This window comes from Poromitra crassiceps, assembly GCF_964638095.1.
Source record: "Poromitra crassiceps genome assembly, chromosome: 3".
Classification (NCBI taxonomy): Eukaryota; Metazoa; Chordata; class Actinopteri; order Beryciformes; family Melamphaidae; genus Poromitra; species Poromitra crassiceps.
Genome location: NC_139625.1, coordinates 80,360,283 through 80,376,916, shown reverse-complemented (window position 1 = coordinate 80,376,916; position 16,634 = coordinate 80,360,283). Strand labels below are relative to the sequence as shown.

Sequence of the window (16,634 nt, the reverse complement as noted above, 5' to 3'; positions counted from 1 at the left end):
GTGACTGATAGCACATAGATAGAGGTCACGTGGAGGCTGGGTTTACCCAGGCTAGATGTCACCACCTGTTGATGACATCAGTTGGTACAAAGACCAGTCAATAGACCCTTTTACTGTTTGTAAACAGTGATGACGTATTTGGTGGGCGGAGCCGAACTGGTTGCAGAAAGTTACAACTAGCGGTTCAGCTGTCATAGAAATACGGAAGATGGCGACGCCTCCACATATTTTAAAGCTTTGCCAGCAACAGACAGGTTATCTTACACAAATAAGCGAACTCTTTCAATGGGGTGAGGTTTCCTGACCCGTACTCACTGTCAGGATGGGTCTAAGATCCAATACATCGCCAAAGTTGCAGTGCCGGACATCTTCATATTCCTAGTGGGAATGTCCAGCGTCTATACGCATACGGCACAAGACATCTTTTTCCTGTATTCCGGGGATCTCTCTCGTTTCGGCTTGAGTTCCGTGGAGGTTTGCGTACGCAACTAACCCTGTGAAGTCCACCGTAAAAGCGGCTATAAGAGAAGGCCAGTTCCATACCCTATTTTTCACCATTAGGTGTCAGTCTCCACCACAGATTTAGGTGGGGTCTAGTTACTCTTTAATGTGAATAATATTAATGTTATTAATATTATATTCATATTGTTCATAGTATTAATATTATATTATGCAGGTAATACAATCTGAGTAGACACATAATCTACAGACTTTTAACATAATCAATTTATCTCTCTCACTCGCTCACATGCACGCGCCCACACACACACACACACACACACACACACACACACACACACAGACCTCCAGGATCTTCTTGAGTTTCTGGGAGGACTTGATGGAGACGGAGGCGGCGATGATGGCGTGAAGTTGCTGAGAAGAAACACCTCAACGTTAGACCAACCCAGAGCATCACAACGTTCGTTTGTTCATACCCGTCTAAATCGACCCACAGGCGCGCCATGCTTCCAACGTTCATTTGAAAATGATTTTCCACTGTTGTTGTAAGACGAGTAGACGTCTTCTCTGCAGTGTGTTTATGCGTTAACGTTATTAGCCAATAGCCGAAATGGACACGGAAAAGGAAGTGACGGTGGCTTTGCCGTCACTTCCGCTTTCCTTTTCCACGTCCAAATAAATAAATAAAAAATTTGCACTAATGGGGGATAAAAAATAGGATAAAAAATCTGGGGGGAAGATTAGAGATTGCACAATGGTCTTTCTACTAAATAGAGAAAAAACAAGACTTGTTTCTGTAGACAGATGTATATAATATAGAAGATACTCTTGTAATGCTGTTTCAGCTGGACTTGAAGCTGTCTATCACCATGGAAGTGAGATTGTAAAACAACGAAACCAACCGCACATTCCCCTGCTTCCACATGGCATCAAACAACAGCATGGCTTATTAGACTCTGTCTTGTTTAAGATGATTTTTGTTGGACTTTAAGTTATTGGAATAAATATTTCAGTGAGGGGAAAAACATTAAAAAAAAACGATTTTCTGCCTAGGCATAAAAAAAAGCGATTAATCGATAATTGATTGTTAATTTTCACGATGATCGATTACGGACATTTCTTCAAATGCCCATCCCTAATCTGGATGTTGTCTGTGCAGTTGCCCATGAAGGTAAGGATGGTCATGCGGTGGTTAGTCTCGCTTGTCAGACTCGTAATGCGTCCACTCTGGGCTAGCAGGGGAAAAGGCTCTGTTACCTTTACAACCATCCCCCTGAAAGTACCAAGCAGGCCTGCTTTATTGCACAAATCGAATCTTTGTCAAAACTTGCCAATTTCAGCGTGTAGCAACGAGCTAGCGTTGTCGTTGTTTCACAGCCGCGGAGGTATTTGAGATCGACAGATTCGACACGCAGGGAGCGGAAAAGAAATCCATGGAGCCTGTCGGTCAGAGCCGGTCAAAGCCAATGGCAGAGCTTGCAGGGAGCAGAAAGGCATTTTCTTCCGCTGCCGACTGAAGTGGTCGCCACCAATGGCAGAGCTTATACACGCAGCCAGCTGGTTGAGCCTGTCTGTCTGTCTGTCTGTCTGTCTGTCTGTCTGTCTGTCTGCCTGCCTGCCTGTCTGTCTGTGTATCTGTCTGTCTGCCTGTCTGTCTTACCGGCGTCAGCATCTGGACGTTGTCTGTGAAGTTGCCCATGAAGGTAAGGATGGTCATGCGCTGGGTGAGTCTGTCGATGCGGCTGAAGAGCAGCATGAAGCGGTCCTCGTCGCTCAGAGCCTCCAGAGGCTTTCTGTCTCTCTCGTACTGCCGTAGCTGCTTCAGCTCCGCCTCCGTGGGCAGGAAGCGCATCAGACACTCCAAAAAGTCCACACGAACCGCACGCAGGTCCAAACTGGACAGAAAGAGAATACAATACAACAAACACGATCATAAATAATATAAAAACTAATAAAAACAATGCAATATATAATAAAATATATGAAATAGAAGTGATAAAAATAGAGCTTAGCTCAGCTTGATTCTTTCAGCCAGGAAAGACTGGGTGAAAACCATGGATAATGTGATGACTACTGGAGAGCCATACCAGGGCAGAATGGGCTGGCAACCCAATCTGTGTCCCCTGTGATGAGGACTCCTAAAAAAAGCTACAATGAATCTAGGGCTCCAACTAATGATTATTTTAATCGTCGATCCAGCTGTGGATTATTCTCTCAACTGATCGATTAGTTGTTTGGTCTATAAAATGTCAGAAAATGTTTCCCTGTGTTTCCCAAAGCCAAGATGACATCCTCAAATGTCTTGTTTTATCCACAACCCAAATACTTATTGTCGCTGTCGATTTTCTCACATTTTTATTTTTTGTCATAAATCAATGCCATTGGTCACCTTTCACATCTGACTGTGGGTTTTACAAAATTTAACAAGTGGAAAACCATTAAAACCATCTTGTGAGTAAGTCTCGTAACTCCATTCGCCCTCAAACTGTCACTCAAACCTCGAAGTTCCGCCCCTACCTCAGTTTCAAGCCCCCCAGGCAGGAATACATACCCGGAAAACAGACACGGGCTGACCAGAACCGAACAGCACTGGTTTATTTCTGGCTAGATCAATAAAAAGTTTTCGAATTATCCCTAGGCTGCAAACTCATTTAAACTATGCAGATCTAAAGTGGTTTCTGACGAGACTAATGTTAGCGTTAGTGAGAGTCTGTGTTCCCCCCGAAGACGGTGCCTCTAATTCGGCGTAGGAGCGGGCGCGAGGTCGCTGCTGGAGGAGCTGCTGTGCGCGCCTGCGTGCTCCAGAAGGCCTGCGGCTACGCGAGGCAGCGTGCCCCGGAGAAAGTGCCTCAAAGTCGGACTGATAATCCTATAACACCATTTGAGCTTATTCAGGTAAGATATTAATAATGTAATGACACATCCAGCGATGTGACGATGTGGTGTTCAGTATTTTAAGAACACAGCCCGACAGCGACGATATTCAGTTTACTATCATAGAGGATTGAAGAAACCAGAAAATATTCACATTTACAAGCTACAATCAGAGAATTTAGACTTGTTTTCCATAAAAACATTGCTCAAACCAAGTAATCGATTATCAAAATAGTTGACGATTAAATTAATAGCTGACAACTAATTGATCAATTGATTAATCGTTGCAGCTCTAGATTAATCTAATGGAAAAATACCCCCGGGGGGAGGACGGACACAACAGTACCAGGCAACGAAGAAACTACTATATGAGGGTATGGCTTGGCTGCTGACCCTGTGCTTCTCTTTTTCTTTGTTGATTTTTCACTGTCTACTGTGGCGTTAATGCCTGTTTTCCCTTCGTCGGTGTATGGTGCAACATGAACATGGATTACTCGTTTGCAGTGGTGATCATAACCATCTTGATCGTATTCATACGCAAGAATTCAGCAATAATCAGGGACAATGGAGCCAGTGAGTACCTGCAACTTCCTCCATTCACTCAAGTTCCTCCCCTCATCACATACTCGAGGTTAATTTCTTCTCGCCCTCCCTCCATGTAGAGCCCAGACCTGTGGCCTAGAATCACCCGGCAGAGCCCGGACCTGTGGACAAGGTAACTGTTTAACATTGAAGGATAAGCTCTCTGTCTCACTTCTGGATGGCGCGGCAGATGACCTCTGACCCCTGGCCGGCCTTCCTCAGAGTGATAGCCAGGTTCTTGGCTCTGTTGGCCTCCAGCAGTGAAACTCTGTGAGGAGCTTTCTGAGGCAGCTTCTGTCTGGACAGAGTCACGTCCACCGCTGGGCCCTGGGCCTTGGTCTTAAACAGCTCCTCAAACCCCTCCATGTCCAGGTCCTGGCAGGCAGACAGGCAGAGACAGACACAGAGTGAAACAGCTTGACAAACTCCAGAAACAGACATTCTAACTACTTAAAGCCCCTGGAAACCCAAATCCACAATAACCTTCTAACTATGTAATGTAGGGTCTTATGTGCATAATAGTACGCATCTAAAAGTATTAGACATTAGTTTCAATCCAAATGCTAAATATTGCCATTTAAGTTTTTTTTTTTTACTGTTCTTGATGTTGCGTTTGAAGTGGGTGTGGTTATACTCGCTTATTATCGCTTATTACAATAAGCTCCGTGAACCAATCAGGCTGAAGTGCCTCAAATTACCCTGCAAGTCAAAAAGATGCATCAGAATGTATCAAGATGTGCAGCACTGTGGGGGGAGGGGCGGTAGGGAGAGGACGTATACACTTTATTTATTTTATTTCAGTGTGTTCAGTAACAGGCAAATTTGCAATACCGTTCTAATAAATTGCAATGTAAATTTTGAATTAAATAGTTTTGACTCAATTTGTCCACTGAGTTATCAATAGTAGAAATCTTGTGCGAAAGTTGGAGAGCGGCAGGTGGTGGGAACATTGAGGAGGGGGCGGTCCCCGAGTCTGGAATTTGTGGAATATTCTGTGAGAGGCAGCAATGTGCCCACAAGGCATCCAGTCTGCCGCAAAGCCATTAGAAGAAGAAGAAGAAGAAGAGTTGGAGAGCGACTTGATTGAGTAGCGAAGAGGGACAGATTGTAGGGAAACAGTGGATGGATAAATCCAGAAGGACGCGGTAATGCAACATAAAGGATACCAACTGCCAGTAAACACCACAGAAGAAGAAGAAATGTTGTGCACTGCTGGAAGGATGTCTGACATCAAAGAGTACCGCAGGGATGCCGTATTTTTGTAGTTGGAACGCGGAAGTTCTCCTTTACTCATATAACGGATGAGACCACTTTTAAACTTCTTAAGGACCTAGATCCGAACAAAGCTACTGGTTTAGATGCCATTCCAGCGAAGTTCTTAAAGGATGCGGCAGAAGTGATTCCACCATATGTAACACACATTATTAACCTGTCAATATCCCAATCTGTAATCCCAAATGAGACCAAAAAAGCCAAGGTAACTGCTCTTTACAAAAAGGGCAGCAAGGTAGACCGAAGCAATTACAGGCCTGTGTCTATTCTATGTATACTTAGCAAAATCCTGGAGAAGGTATTGTATGAACAGATCTTGACCTATGTAAATCGATGTAACATTCTTTTTGACTTTCAATCTGGTTTTCGGCAGTCCTATTCTACAGAGACGTGCCTGGTTTACTTAACTGGCTGTGCGACAACAAACCCTGCATCTTGGAAAGTCTGAATGTATTGTTTTTGGTTCAAAGTTTAAACTAAGGAACAAACCCAGTCTCTTGGTAGAATGTAATGGTGTCATTTTACAGGACAAGGATTGTGTAACGTATCTAGGAAGCCAACTTGATCAGTGTATGAAGAGTGAAGCCATGGCCCTCTCCGTCACGGGTAAAATTCATGCAAAGACTAAATATTTAGCAAGAATATCCAAGTTCCAATCTGTTTTTGATACTTTATGTACAGTAAGGTCACTTCGGTGCCCATTGAGCCATCCCCAATTGCTGCACTGTTTGGAGTCCTGCCAGCTGGGACTCCTCTGCCCAAATACTTCTTAGATTTTGTGGCTTTTCTAACTCTTCTAGCGAGGCGATCAATTCTAATGAATTGGAAGGGTCCCTACGCTCCCACTCATTCTCGGTGGGTGGGGGACGTGCTACATTTTATGCAGTTGGAGAAAATTAAGCACACCCTACGAGGCTCCCTGCACAAGTACTATCAAATCTGCCAGCCTTTTTCAGAATATATAAATGGCATCCAAATGATCCCGCCAGCTCCGGACTGAAGAACCTCTGGTCCCTCTTGATCTTGTCTTGACCCCGATCTACAGTATCTGACCTCTGTATAAGCTACTTCTACTGACCTCTTTTTATCCTTAATTCTGTCTACCTCCCCCCCCCCTTGTTGTTTATCTTATTTGATATTATTTATTTACTTTTTTCTCTGTATTGTATTGTTGTTTTGCTGTAACTGTGAAGTTATGTGTGTTGTGTTGTGATGTACGTTTTTTGTTTGTGTAAACTTGAAAAATCCCATAAATAAATCATAAAAAAAAAATATATAATATCCAAGTTCCTGGACATGAAGACAATGAGGACTTTAGCTACATCCTTAATTCAATGTCACTATGACTACACCTGTTTATACTGGTACAGTGGTTTAATGCCACTATGACTACACCTGTTTATACTGGTACAGTGGCATAACAAAACAATCAAAAGACAAACTCCAAAAAGCCCAAAACAAACTCATGAGGATCATCCTTGGCCTCAGCCCAAGAACGCACATTGGCCCATCCCACTTCAAAGAGTTGAATTGGCTCCCAGTTGAAAACAGAGTCCAACAGCTGAAACTTGTCATGGTTTATAAAATATTACATGACCGTTGCCCCAACTATTTCAACAAGTACTTCCAATATGTCCGGGACATCCATAGCCGGAACACAAGAGCCAGTGTAGCAGATCTGAAATTGCCTAATTTGAAGAGCAAAGTAGGAAGAAGCACGTTCCTCTATTCTGGAGGGAAGAGTGGAACAAAATCCCCAACAAAATCAGGCTGGCAAAGTCCCTGAATGGTTTTAAAAACCTTTTGAAAAAATTCTTGATGAGTAAATGAGTAAAATACGAGTAGAGTCCCCCGTCGTTTTATGGTATGTTTGTTTTAATCTCTAGTTCCTTTTATTGTTTTATTGTTTTTACCGTTGTTTTATGGTATGTTTGTTTTAATCTCAAGTTCCGTTTATCCTTTGTCTGATTTGTATTGTTTTATCTGATGCTCTTATATTACTGTATGTCATGTTCTTAAGATCAGGGACCATGATGGAAATAAGTGTATAACACTTTTCATGTTATCCCTTGGATGTTCGTCTGCATTATCCATAATAAAATTCATTCATTCATTCATCATTCAACTTCCGGGCTCTTCAATGTTTCTGCCTATGGGATTTTTTAATGGGTTTTTGGCGCGATGCTTCAAATAAGGTCTGTGGGCAATGCAAGCTTACTCAAACGCGAACCTGTGTTCAGCGAGATAATCTTCACACAATGAGGACCACCTTCATGAGTTTTGAAGCGTAAATGCGAGCCCTAGAAGTAAAAAGCTCATGCTAAGCTATTCCAGAACTACACAGTGTCGCATAGGCTTCCACGTCACGTCACCACAGCCAAATTCAACCTTTAGTGTTAGATTGTTGTTACTGTGAGCTGACAGAGAGCAGTGTGTGGGACCATTGCAAGATCACTTTATAGTTTGGTAACACTGTCAAACAGCTCCACACGTGTGACAAACTAACTTGCTAGTATTGCTCGTCTTTGGCAGCATGGCACCCATGCTCTTAGTATTTCGCCACTATTCAAAGCATGGCACCCACTCTTCCCTAAAGCAAGGCACCCATAAGCTCTATATGTGAACATGTGCTTATTTGGCAAAAGGACTCACTACTAAAGGCTTGCAGCCAATTAAATTAGGCATAGTTCGGTTGCTAAGAAATTGACATATGTCTGTTTGCAAGATGTGCATCTATATTTCTCATTCTCTCCCCACCTCCTGCTTCCCCCTGCTCTCTTCTCCCCCATACCCCCCCCCCCCCTTTCCCCTCTCCTGCTCTCTCCTCTTGCTCCTTCCCCACCTCCTATACCCTCCAACATCTCCCATTCCCTCCCCACCCCATCACTCTCTCACATTCCCCCTGCTCTTCTCTCTTCTCCTGCTCTCTCCTCTGCTCTCTCTTCATTTCTATATTTTCTATATTATCAATTGTTCAAATGTTATCTTTATTCTGTATATTCTTGATACTGTTGTGTCAGCTATAATTAGCTAGACATACTTTCTGTGAAGCCCTCTGAGACATGCTTGTGAATTAGGGCTATATAAATAAACTTGACTTGACTTGACTTGACTTTAACTGCTTCTGATTGGTCAGTCTAGAGCAGGGATACTCAACTTGCTTTGCCCGGGGGCCACTTTCGTGAAATGATAGAAGGCCAGGGGCCAGTTAATAAACAATCAATATACATTTTTCTGTAGCGGATTGTAGGTTTTTGGGGTGTCAGCCGGAGTTTAGTCTGACAATGTTGTGCACACCGGATAGTTAGTTAGGTTAAGTACATAAGTGCCTGGGTAGCGAGCAGACGGCGGTATTTGACAATTTAGCAGCTAAATCATAGATTATTGAAAGATATTCTATATTCCAGACTGAAATGCTATAACAGAAGTGGAATATTGGCCAGAATGACATGAACATTTGGACACTTATTCAGCGGGTATTTTGCATGTTGCGTTCAGGTGCACTGTAAATCTTTTTTTTTTTTCCAAGTTGATTATCACTGGTCTAGAGGTACTTCACGTTTCTCTAAAATGCTATTGGCTAATGGGGCGACTGGGCGTGTTGGGGTCTCCTGAGTCTCCTCTGAGAGAGCCTGGTGACGCGAGGTTAGGAGTTTGTGTGTGTCAGTGTGTGCGCTGCTGTGCACTGATATAGCGCGTGTGTTTTACTAATACATCTAGTTTGAAAGAGCGAGTGGGCAATAGCTGTGTGACTGAACCGACTGAACCCGGACTGAACCAGGTGAGGGAAAGAGAATTTCCGTGTTCATCCTTTGCCATGATGACGTATAATATCCCCGTCGACAATGTAGTCTCATTTAGCCGTTTGCTAGCTAGCCGCCCTTTTAACGGCACGTAAAAGCTTCAAAACTCATAAAAGTGGTCCTCATGTGTGAAGATTATCCTGCTGGACACTGGTTCGCGTTTGAATAAGCTTGCGTTAACCACAGACCTCATTTGAAGCATCGCGCCAAAAACCCATTCAAAAATCCCATAGGCGGAAACAGTGAAGAACCCCTGGAAGGATTTATGACATCACTAATGACATCACAACTGCTCGAGTGACATTACTTATGACATCACTAATGACATGATCACAGTTGCTCGAGTGACATCACTGATGACATCACAACTGCCCGAGTGAGATCACAGTTGACCAATTGTGCGGCGCTTATGATAAGATGATAAGATAAGATTATGATTATGATTGATTACTCGCCCACTTCGCAGGCTCGCATACGCAGCTCATCCACTGCACAACCTCACGCGCACACCTGCGCAGTTGAGCGATTGTGCGGCAATATAATCATATCGGGGACCATGTATCGTGATACATATTGTATCGTGAGGACCAATACCCAGCCCTACTCATTTTATATACTTGGCAACATTTTTAATCGTTCAAATTTGGCTGGGTGGTTAATAACACATTTTCCTGTGGTGTGACAAACTCAAAACACATGTATTTGTGGTTCCCTGCGCTTTAATGATCAGGTTCAGTAAGCCAGCAGTGTGTGTTACCTGTAGGATGGTCTCGTCGTCGATGTCGTTGAAGACGGTGCCGTTGATCTGACTGGGCTTCAGAGCCACCCAGTTCAACACCGGCATCCTGAACTTAGTCTGGATCGGCTTCTTTATCTTCACCGCTGGAGAGACAGAATTAAATATAAATAAATATAAATAAATTGGAATAAAGTATAGAAAACAAAAAAAGATAGAAATTATGATTGAAACATAGGGTTGGGTACCGTTCACATTTGAACAGACCTGAAATTTGATACCGGTACCAAATTAACCGGAATGGTACCTTTTTTTGGTACTTTACACTCATGTAATTAACATGTAATTTCAGTTGTAAAAAAAGAAAGTCCAAACTGATACATTTCAACATTGTTATTTCCTAGTGCAGTGCCTGTTCCCCTTCCACTTACATACAGTATGATCTCCCACTCTTCACCCCCCATCCTCCCCCTGCTTCCACCATTCTCCCCCAATTGGTCGAATTGCACGAACCAGCGGTTCTTGAGATATCGCTGCATGCTCTGTGTGTTTTATTCATTTTAGGTTTTACTAACCTTTTGTACTATTAATTTTTTTATACTATTAATTGTGTGTGTTTTAATCATTTTTGGTTTTACTAATCTTCTGTACTATTAATCTTTTTAGTACTATTATTATTTTTTTTCTCCCTTTCATGATTACATCAACCTGCCATGGGACTACAGGTGGAAACTAGACCTTGGGCTATAACCTGGCATGTTTACTGTACGGCTGTACAGTTCATTAACGTGTAAAGTCCCATTCTTTAAATAAATGAATCTGAATCTGAATCTGAATCTGAGATACATTTTTGTGTGTTGCCAGTAGGTGATGTTATGACTATGCACATGTCGGGTCCCCAGCAGTGCACCCTCCAAGTTTGAAGTCGATTGGACAAAAGGTTCTCCAGATACCTGAAAGCCATGTTCTGATTGGTCGAATTGTATGAAATTCGACATTGCACTTTCTTGCGTCCCCAGCAGCGCTCCCGCCAAGTTTGAAGTCGATCGGATGAACGGTTCAAGTTTCAAGATTTACTTTAATAGCCACAGTTCTCAAGATAAACAACTTTTTGTGTTGCCACTAGGTGGGGCTATGACTACGCACGTGTCTGAATAGCATGACATTCAGGACCACACTCCACTGGTTTCCCAGGAGCCCACCCGCCAAGTTTAAAGTCGGAATCGCCTTTATTAGATCGATGGATTTAGAATATTTTACACACAGATGTATAGATTTTACTTGAATCGGTACTCGGTAGTACCGATGTAATTTGGTCGGTACCCTTAAAAGTACCGATTTCGGTACCCAACCTTACTGAAAGACAGTGATAAACAAACACGATGAACTAATAAACTTCACAATGAAAGTCGTTTAAAACCAACCCCAGCCACAGACAAACAGCTTTACATGAAATGTGGAATAAATTAAAGTCCAAATAAAACAGTTGTAAACCAAACAAGCTTCTATATTTTTTCCTAGATTGACCTATAGAAGCAACATCCATGGGTCAACCAATAGGATCACACGCGTGACCTATACAAGAGATAAACCAGCCAATAGCTGTCTGAGCTGAGGGTTAATGGGTGAGGGATGGTGACAGGAACAGGAGGGATGGAGGAAGGAGAGAAGAAGTAAACGTACAGAATAACTTGAGCGTTCCCTCTGTCAGCAGAACGAGAGAGAGAGATAGAGAGAGGTTAGGTTACAGTGTGATGAAGTTCAGAAGCTTACTGACTGTTGACTTCCATTGAAAATGGACGTCCGAACCAACGTTACATTATTTGATTCCTGACAAACATCAACAAACTGCGACAGAGTTTTCTGTCGGTGACTGCAGCTGAGCCGTCCTGCAGCACGTGTTGCATTGTGGGTCGTGCTGTGCAGTAAATAAACCTCACTCTCAGAGACCTCAAGAGATGCTCTAGCGACATGATGCCAGAGCTCATGGTCCGCCTCCCATGCTGAAGCTTCCTGGTTCATTCCCCAGCTGCAGGTCACTCACTACACAATACAAGCTCACACGTTCTGCATGTCACCATCACTGATGCCAACTTGGCGACTTTGTCGCTATAATTAGCTACTTTTCAGACCTCCTCAACCATGGTTGATTGGTTCGGCCACCTTAAAAACGTTGGATTGGTTCTGCAATGCATGTTTTGTTTTTTTACTCTCCAATTGTTTCCACCCAGTTGTAACAACCCTTCCCCCCAACCTCCATATCGATTGTCTTCTCGGTTTAAACTTAAACTTAAAATATTAGCTACATTATAGTCCAACTTCCAAGACCCAGATGTCTCTTCCCACCAGCACCAACATGAACCATCTATCCATCTATTTGCACCATCTATCCAAACAGAGAGTAACACACGGGCACGCGCGCACACACGCACGCAAGCACGCACGCACACACGCACACACACACACACACACGCGCACACGTCACACACACGCACACACACACACACACACACACACACACACACACACACACACACACACACACACACACACACACACACCCCTTACCTGCCAGTCCAGAGTTGAAGATGACGGTGGGCCCCGAGCCGGGCAAAGGGGGGGCTGTGGGGGGAGGAGGAGGGGGCAGGGGGCCAGAGGAGAGCTCACTGCTCCGGCAGGGGGGAGGAGGAGGTGGAGGGGGCGGAGGAGGGGGGACAGGGTACGGCCCGTTGGAGACTAAAAAAGAAGAAACAGGTGGTGATTATCTGCTGGAGGAGTAGTGGAGAAGTACAGTCTACTGTATATAGTATTTCCTCTAATAGTGGCCGGGAGTCAATTAGGGCTGTTTCTCATTTAATTGGACCACTTTGCTGCAGTATCGTTGCAGCACTGCTGTTGCAGCAGTGAAGGGGGCCTTTTGTAAAAAAACAAAGAAAACATTTAAATAACAAAAGCCCCCACACAAGGTACGTGGCAGTAAGATGGCCAAATTAAATGAGTAATATCTGTAAAAGCCGGGTCTCCGATAATGACCAGGGTGTGGTCGACAAGAACTTGTCAAAAAATTATCTGTAAAGGGGAGAATCGTTTAAAATAGATATAGTGTCAAAGGACTCAAAGAGCAGCACTTGGCGACGGTGGCAAGGAAAAAAAACCTTTAATGGGGAAGAAAAGCTTGAGCAGACTTGGCTCTTGTTACGTGGGCGTAATTGTTTTCTTTGTTCTTTATAAAAGGCCCCCATCACTGCTGCCACGGCAGCACAGCAGCGCCTTGGAAACCCCAGCAGCAACTTGCCAAACGAAATGAGTAACAACTGTAGAGCAGAGTCGAGTAGAATAGAGTTGTTGTTGTTGTGAGGAACCTGATTGGTGGAGCCAACACTCACCACTGCCTGGCATTGGTGGAGGAGGAGGAGGGGGAGGGGGCGGAGGCGGCATGCCTGGAGCTCCGCCCATCCCTGGTCCCATGCTGTGATAGGCCACCGTCTCTGGGCTGAGGGATTGGGATCCATCAGTTAATCAATCAGCGAACCAGTTAGTGTCGTAAAGGGCTTCTTGAGGGTCGTGTCCACAGAAAGCATTTTCTTCATAGCAGAGCGCTTTGGATATCATGCCCGGTGTTATGCCGAGTTCTGCATCCCCGCCGAGAATTGCATCCCCACCATATTTTGGAGCTGTTTTAACTTAAAAACAGGGAGGTCACGTCTACCCAGACAATTATATCATTTTTAAACAATTACGTTTCTGTATACATCATTACAATATCCTCCCATGAGGTGGGGATGCATTTGGCGGCGGGGGTGCAAAACTCGGCATAAAACCTGGAACGCAAATTGACACTTGCGCGAGGCGGACTGCTATCTTCCCTGCCTTAAGAGGCAGGGAAGATAGCATAAGGCACGGGTTAAGGTGCGCAAACTGGTGCGTAAGCGATAGCGCCTGTAAGACGAATGGGCCCTAGCTGTCAATAGCAATAGCACTAAACACCAGCCAGGGTGCTGGGAAGAGGAATGCTCCTAGCAAATCTTTACCTTAGAGAATAAATTGCAGAAAGGAGCTGGCAGCTATACAAAAAAGAAACTTTCTGTGGACACGGCACCTTACAGGACAGCAGGAACCTTCTAGCTATTGACCCGTCTGTCTGATCAATTAAAGGACAATTCTGGTGTGATTGGAGTTTGCAGCTGTTTTCTCTGCTGTTTGAATTTAATGTGAGTCAATGAGCTGAGAGATTGGAAACACCGATTTAAAAATGTCTGGACTGGTGGGTAGGGTTGGGTACCAAAATCGGTACATTTAAGGGTACCAACCGAATTACATCAGTACTACTGAGCAGCCTACCGATTCAAGTAGAATCTATCGGTGCCAAATGGCTGAGACTGCATCTGTGTGTAAAATGTTCTAAATAAATAAGAATGCTGAAATGAATATAAATTTGGACTTACAACTGACATCACATGTTTGTAATTACGGAGAGAGTAAAGTAAAAAAAAAAGGGTACCATTGGGTACCAGTACCGAATTCCAGTAACCGGAACCGGTACCAGTATCGGTTCGAATGGGAACGATATCCCAACCCTACTGGTGGAGCAGCAGGTAGAAACTGACACATTTAAGGAGATGGACCACATAGAAAAATCAGAAAACACTGAAATAGTTCTCGAAGGGAGAATACCTGGGAGAGAGATTGGGACAGGGGGGAGGAGAGGGCGACGCAGAGTCAGCCACCCCCCCGTCCCCCTCCCCTCTCTGGGCCTGCTGAGCCTCCTGCGCCTGGCGCTCCAGACGACTCTGGCGCTTGATCGTCTGGTCCTTCTCACGCACCATCCGCCGCAGCGTGTGCACCTGTGTGTTAGCACTGGCATACCCCTCCTGCATAAAATACCAGCATTATCATCTCTGTATCTAGGGGTTACTGATAGCATACATACAGATGCACCAATCTTCAATTGGCACAGGGACCTTGCAAGGATATTGTAATGATTTTGCAAGGTCCCTCCCAGATTAAACAAAGTTAAACACAAACTTAACTTAATAGGGTACATTAATGAATGGTTAGTTAATAGTTACACACAATATGTAACATTTCCGCATTAAAATATCTGCGCGGCCTCGCCCTTCCTGCAGCTCGCCGAGCTGGCCCTGCAGCTCGCATTCGCAGCTCGGCAAAATCTACTTTTGTTAGTTTTATTGATTTCCAGAAAGCGTTTGATTGTGTTGACAATGGAATTAATGAGTTTAAACTCATCTCGGCTGGTGTGGATGGAAAATGTTATAAAGCCATTAAAGCTTTATGTAAATCCCCGGTGTGCAGGTGAATGATAAGAAAACAGGGTGGTTTTTCACAACAAGGTGATGTTCTCTCCCCTACCCTCTTTGCTTTGTTTATTAATGATTTAGCCCAACAAATTAAAAGTGAAAATCTTGGTTTGCAATTCGGTGATATGAATTTGATTATTTCGCTGTACGCAGATGACATAATACCCGAATGAGAAGAAGTTGCAGAATATCGTATCTCTGGAGTAGAAAATCGACATTATTACCGTAATTACAGTAATAGAGAAAAACTAGAGAGAAAAATAGAGAAAAAACTCAAATTGTGCATTTCTGGAAATCAGGAACAAGGAGAAGGAGAATTTTTGATTTTCATGTTGGAGCTATGTCATCAACTGTTATTGAAGTGTCACCGTTTAGCATTTTCATGGCACTATATGAAATGTCTCCATGGTACTGTTTAAAATGTCTAAATGCTTCCCATGGTGATGTGTGGAGTGAGTGAGTACACCATTATCTGTATCTTTATCTGTTTAACCAACAAAATTATCTGTATCCGTATCTGTACTCAGATGGGGCGTGGCTTAAATAAAAAGTGGGCAGGGTTTAGACTGAAAGTGGATGTGGCGCAGTTCAGGGTGCCAAGATGCAACCAAAATGTTCAAAGTATGGCTAAAAAAAGTATTGAAAGAAATACTCTATTTGTATCTGTATCACTTTAACCCATTGATACCTGATGCAGCATTTGCGTGTATATGCCTCATTTGTGTGTGTATCCCTTTAAGACCGCGAACCGCGTCACACGGTTCGCGGTCTTAAAGGGATACACACACAAATGCTGCATCAGGTATCAATGGGTTAAGGGTACTGGTATTGTAGGTTTTTTTTTACGATTCAGACGGCAGCCCGTCTTTATTGTCACACGAACACACTACAACACATGCATGCGGCCACTACACACACTCATGCTGACGGTGGCCGGTGAAATATGTCCTCTGCATTTGACCCATCCAGGCTTGTCCTTTCCTCCAGGGGGCAGGCCAGGAGCAGTGGTCGCTATTTCTTTCCAGCGCCCGGGGACCTTCATTGGACCATCATTGGACCAACTTCAGATGTTGTCGTCACTGGTCGGATGACGATCTTCTGCATGTTTTTAGTGGGGGGTTATGTACGGAGGAAGCCCCTGGGGGGTACGGGGAGAACATGCAAACTCCACACAGAAAGGCCCTTTCGACGAGATAGCCCACCTGGGCAGTAGGCACTGAAGATATGGGGGGGTCACAACTCCAGCGCCCACAGCGTCCCAGGTGAGAATCGAACCCAGGACCTTCGAGCTGTGAGGCGACAGCGATTACCACTGCACCACCGTACCCCGTAACAAAACCCATGATAAAAGTACTACATTATCTGTACCGGATACTTGTTTCATCCGAGTACTCGGCTTCCGTGATGACAGTACTAACCCGGAGCTGGTCCAGCTCTTTGTTGGTTTGCATCAGCTGTTTCTCCAGCTCAACGATCTTCAGCATGGCCTCATTCTCCACGTCCACAACACGCTCCGACATCTGCACAAACAACCACACACACACACACACACACACACACACACACACACACACACACACACACACACAC

General features: G+C 44.1%; 1 protein-coding gene across 1 annotated transcript in view; it reads right to left on the bottom strand.

Annotated features, from left to right (window-relative positions):
- Window positions 1-16,634, bottom strand: part of fmnl2b (formin-like 2b) — a gene marked incomplete at both ends in the record, with an annotated part of 47,014 nt that overhangs the window by 8,029 nt on the left and 22,351 nt on the right. The window contains 9 exons of the mRNA XM_083632585.1: window positions 805-873; window positions 2,120-2,354; window positions 4,088-4,290; window positions 9,748-9,872; window positions 11,410-11,430; window positions 12,295-12,462; window positions 13,113-13,219; window positions 14,401-14,597; window positions 16,463-16,564. Of these exons, the coding sequence (XP_083488711.1) occupies window positions 805-873; window positions 2,120-2,354; window positions 4,088-4,290; window positions 9,748-9,872; window positions 11,410-11,430; window positions 12,295-12,462; window positions 13,113-13,219; window positions 14,401-14,597; window positions 16,463-16,564 (1,227 nt within the window). The remainder of the gene's footprint in view (window positions 1-804; window positions 874-2,119; window positions 2,355-4,087; window positions 4,291-9,747; window positions 9,873-11,409; window positions 11,431-12,294; window positions 12,463-13,112; window positions 13,220-14,400; window positions 14,598-16,462; window positions 16,565-16,634) is intronic.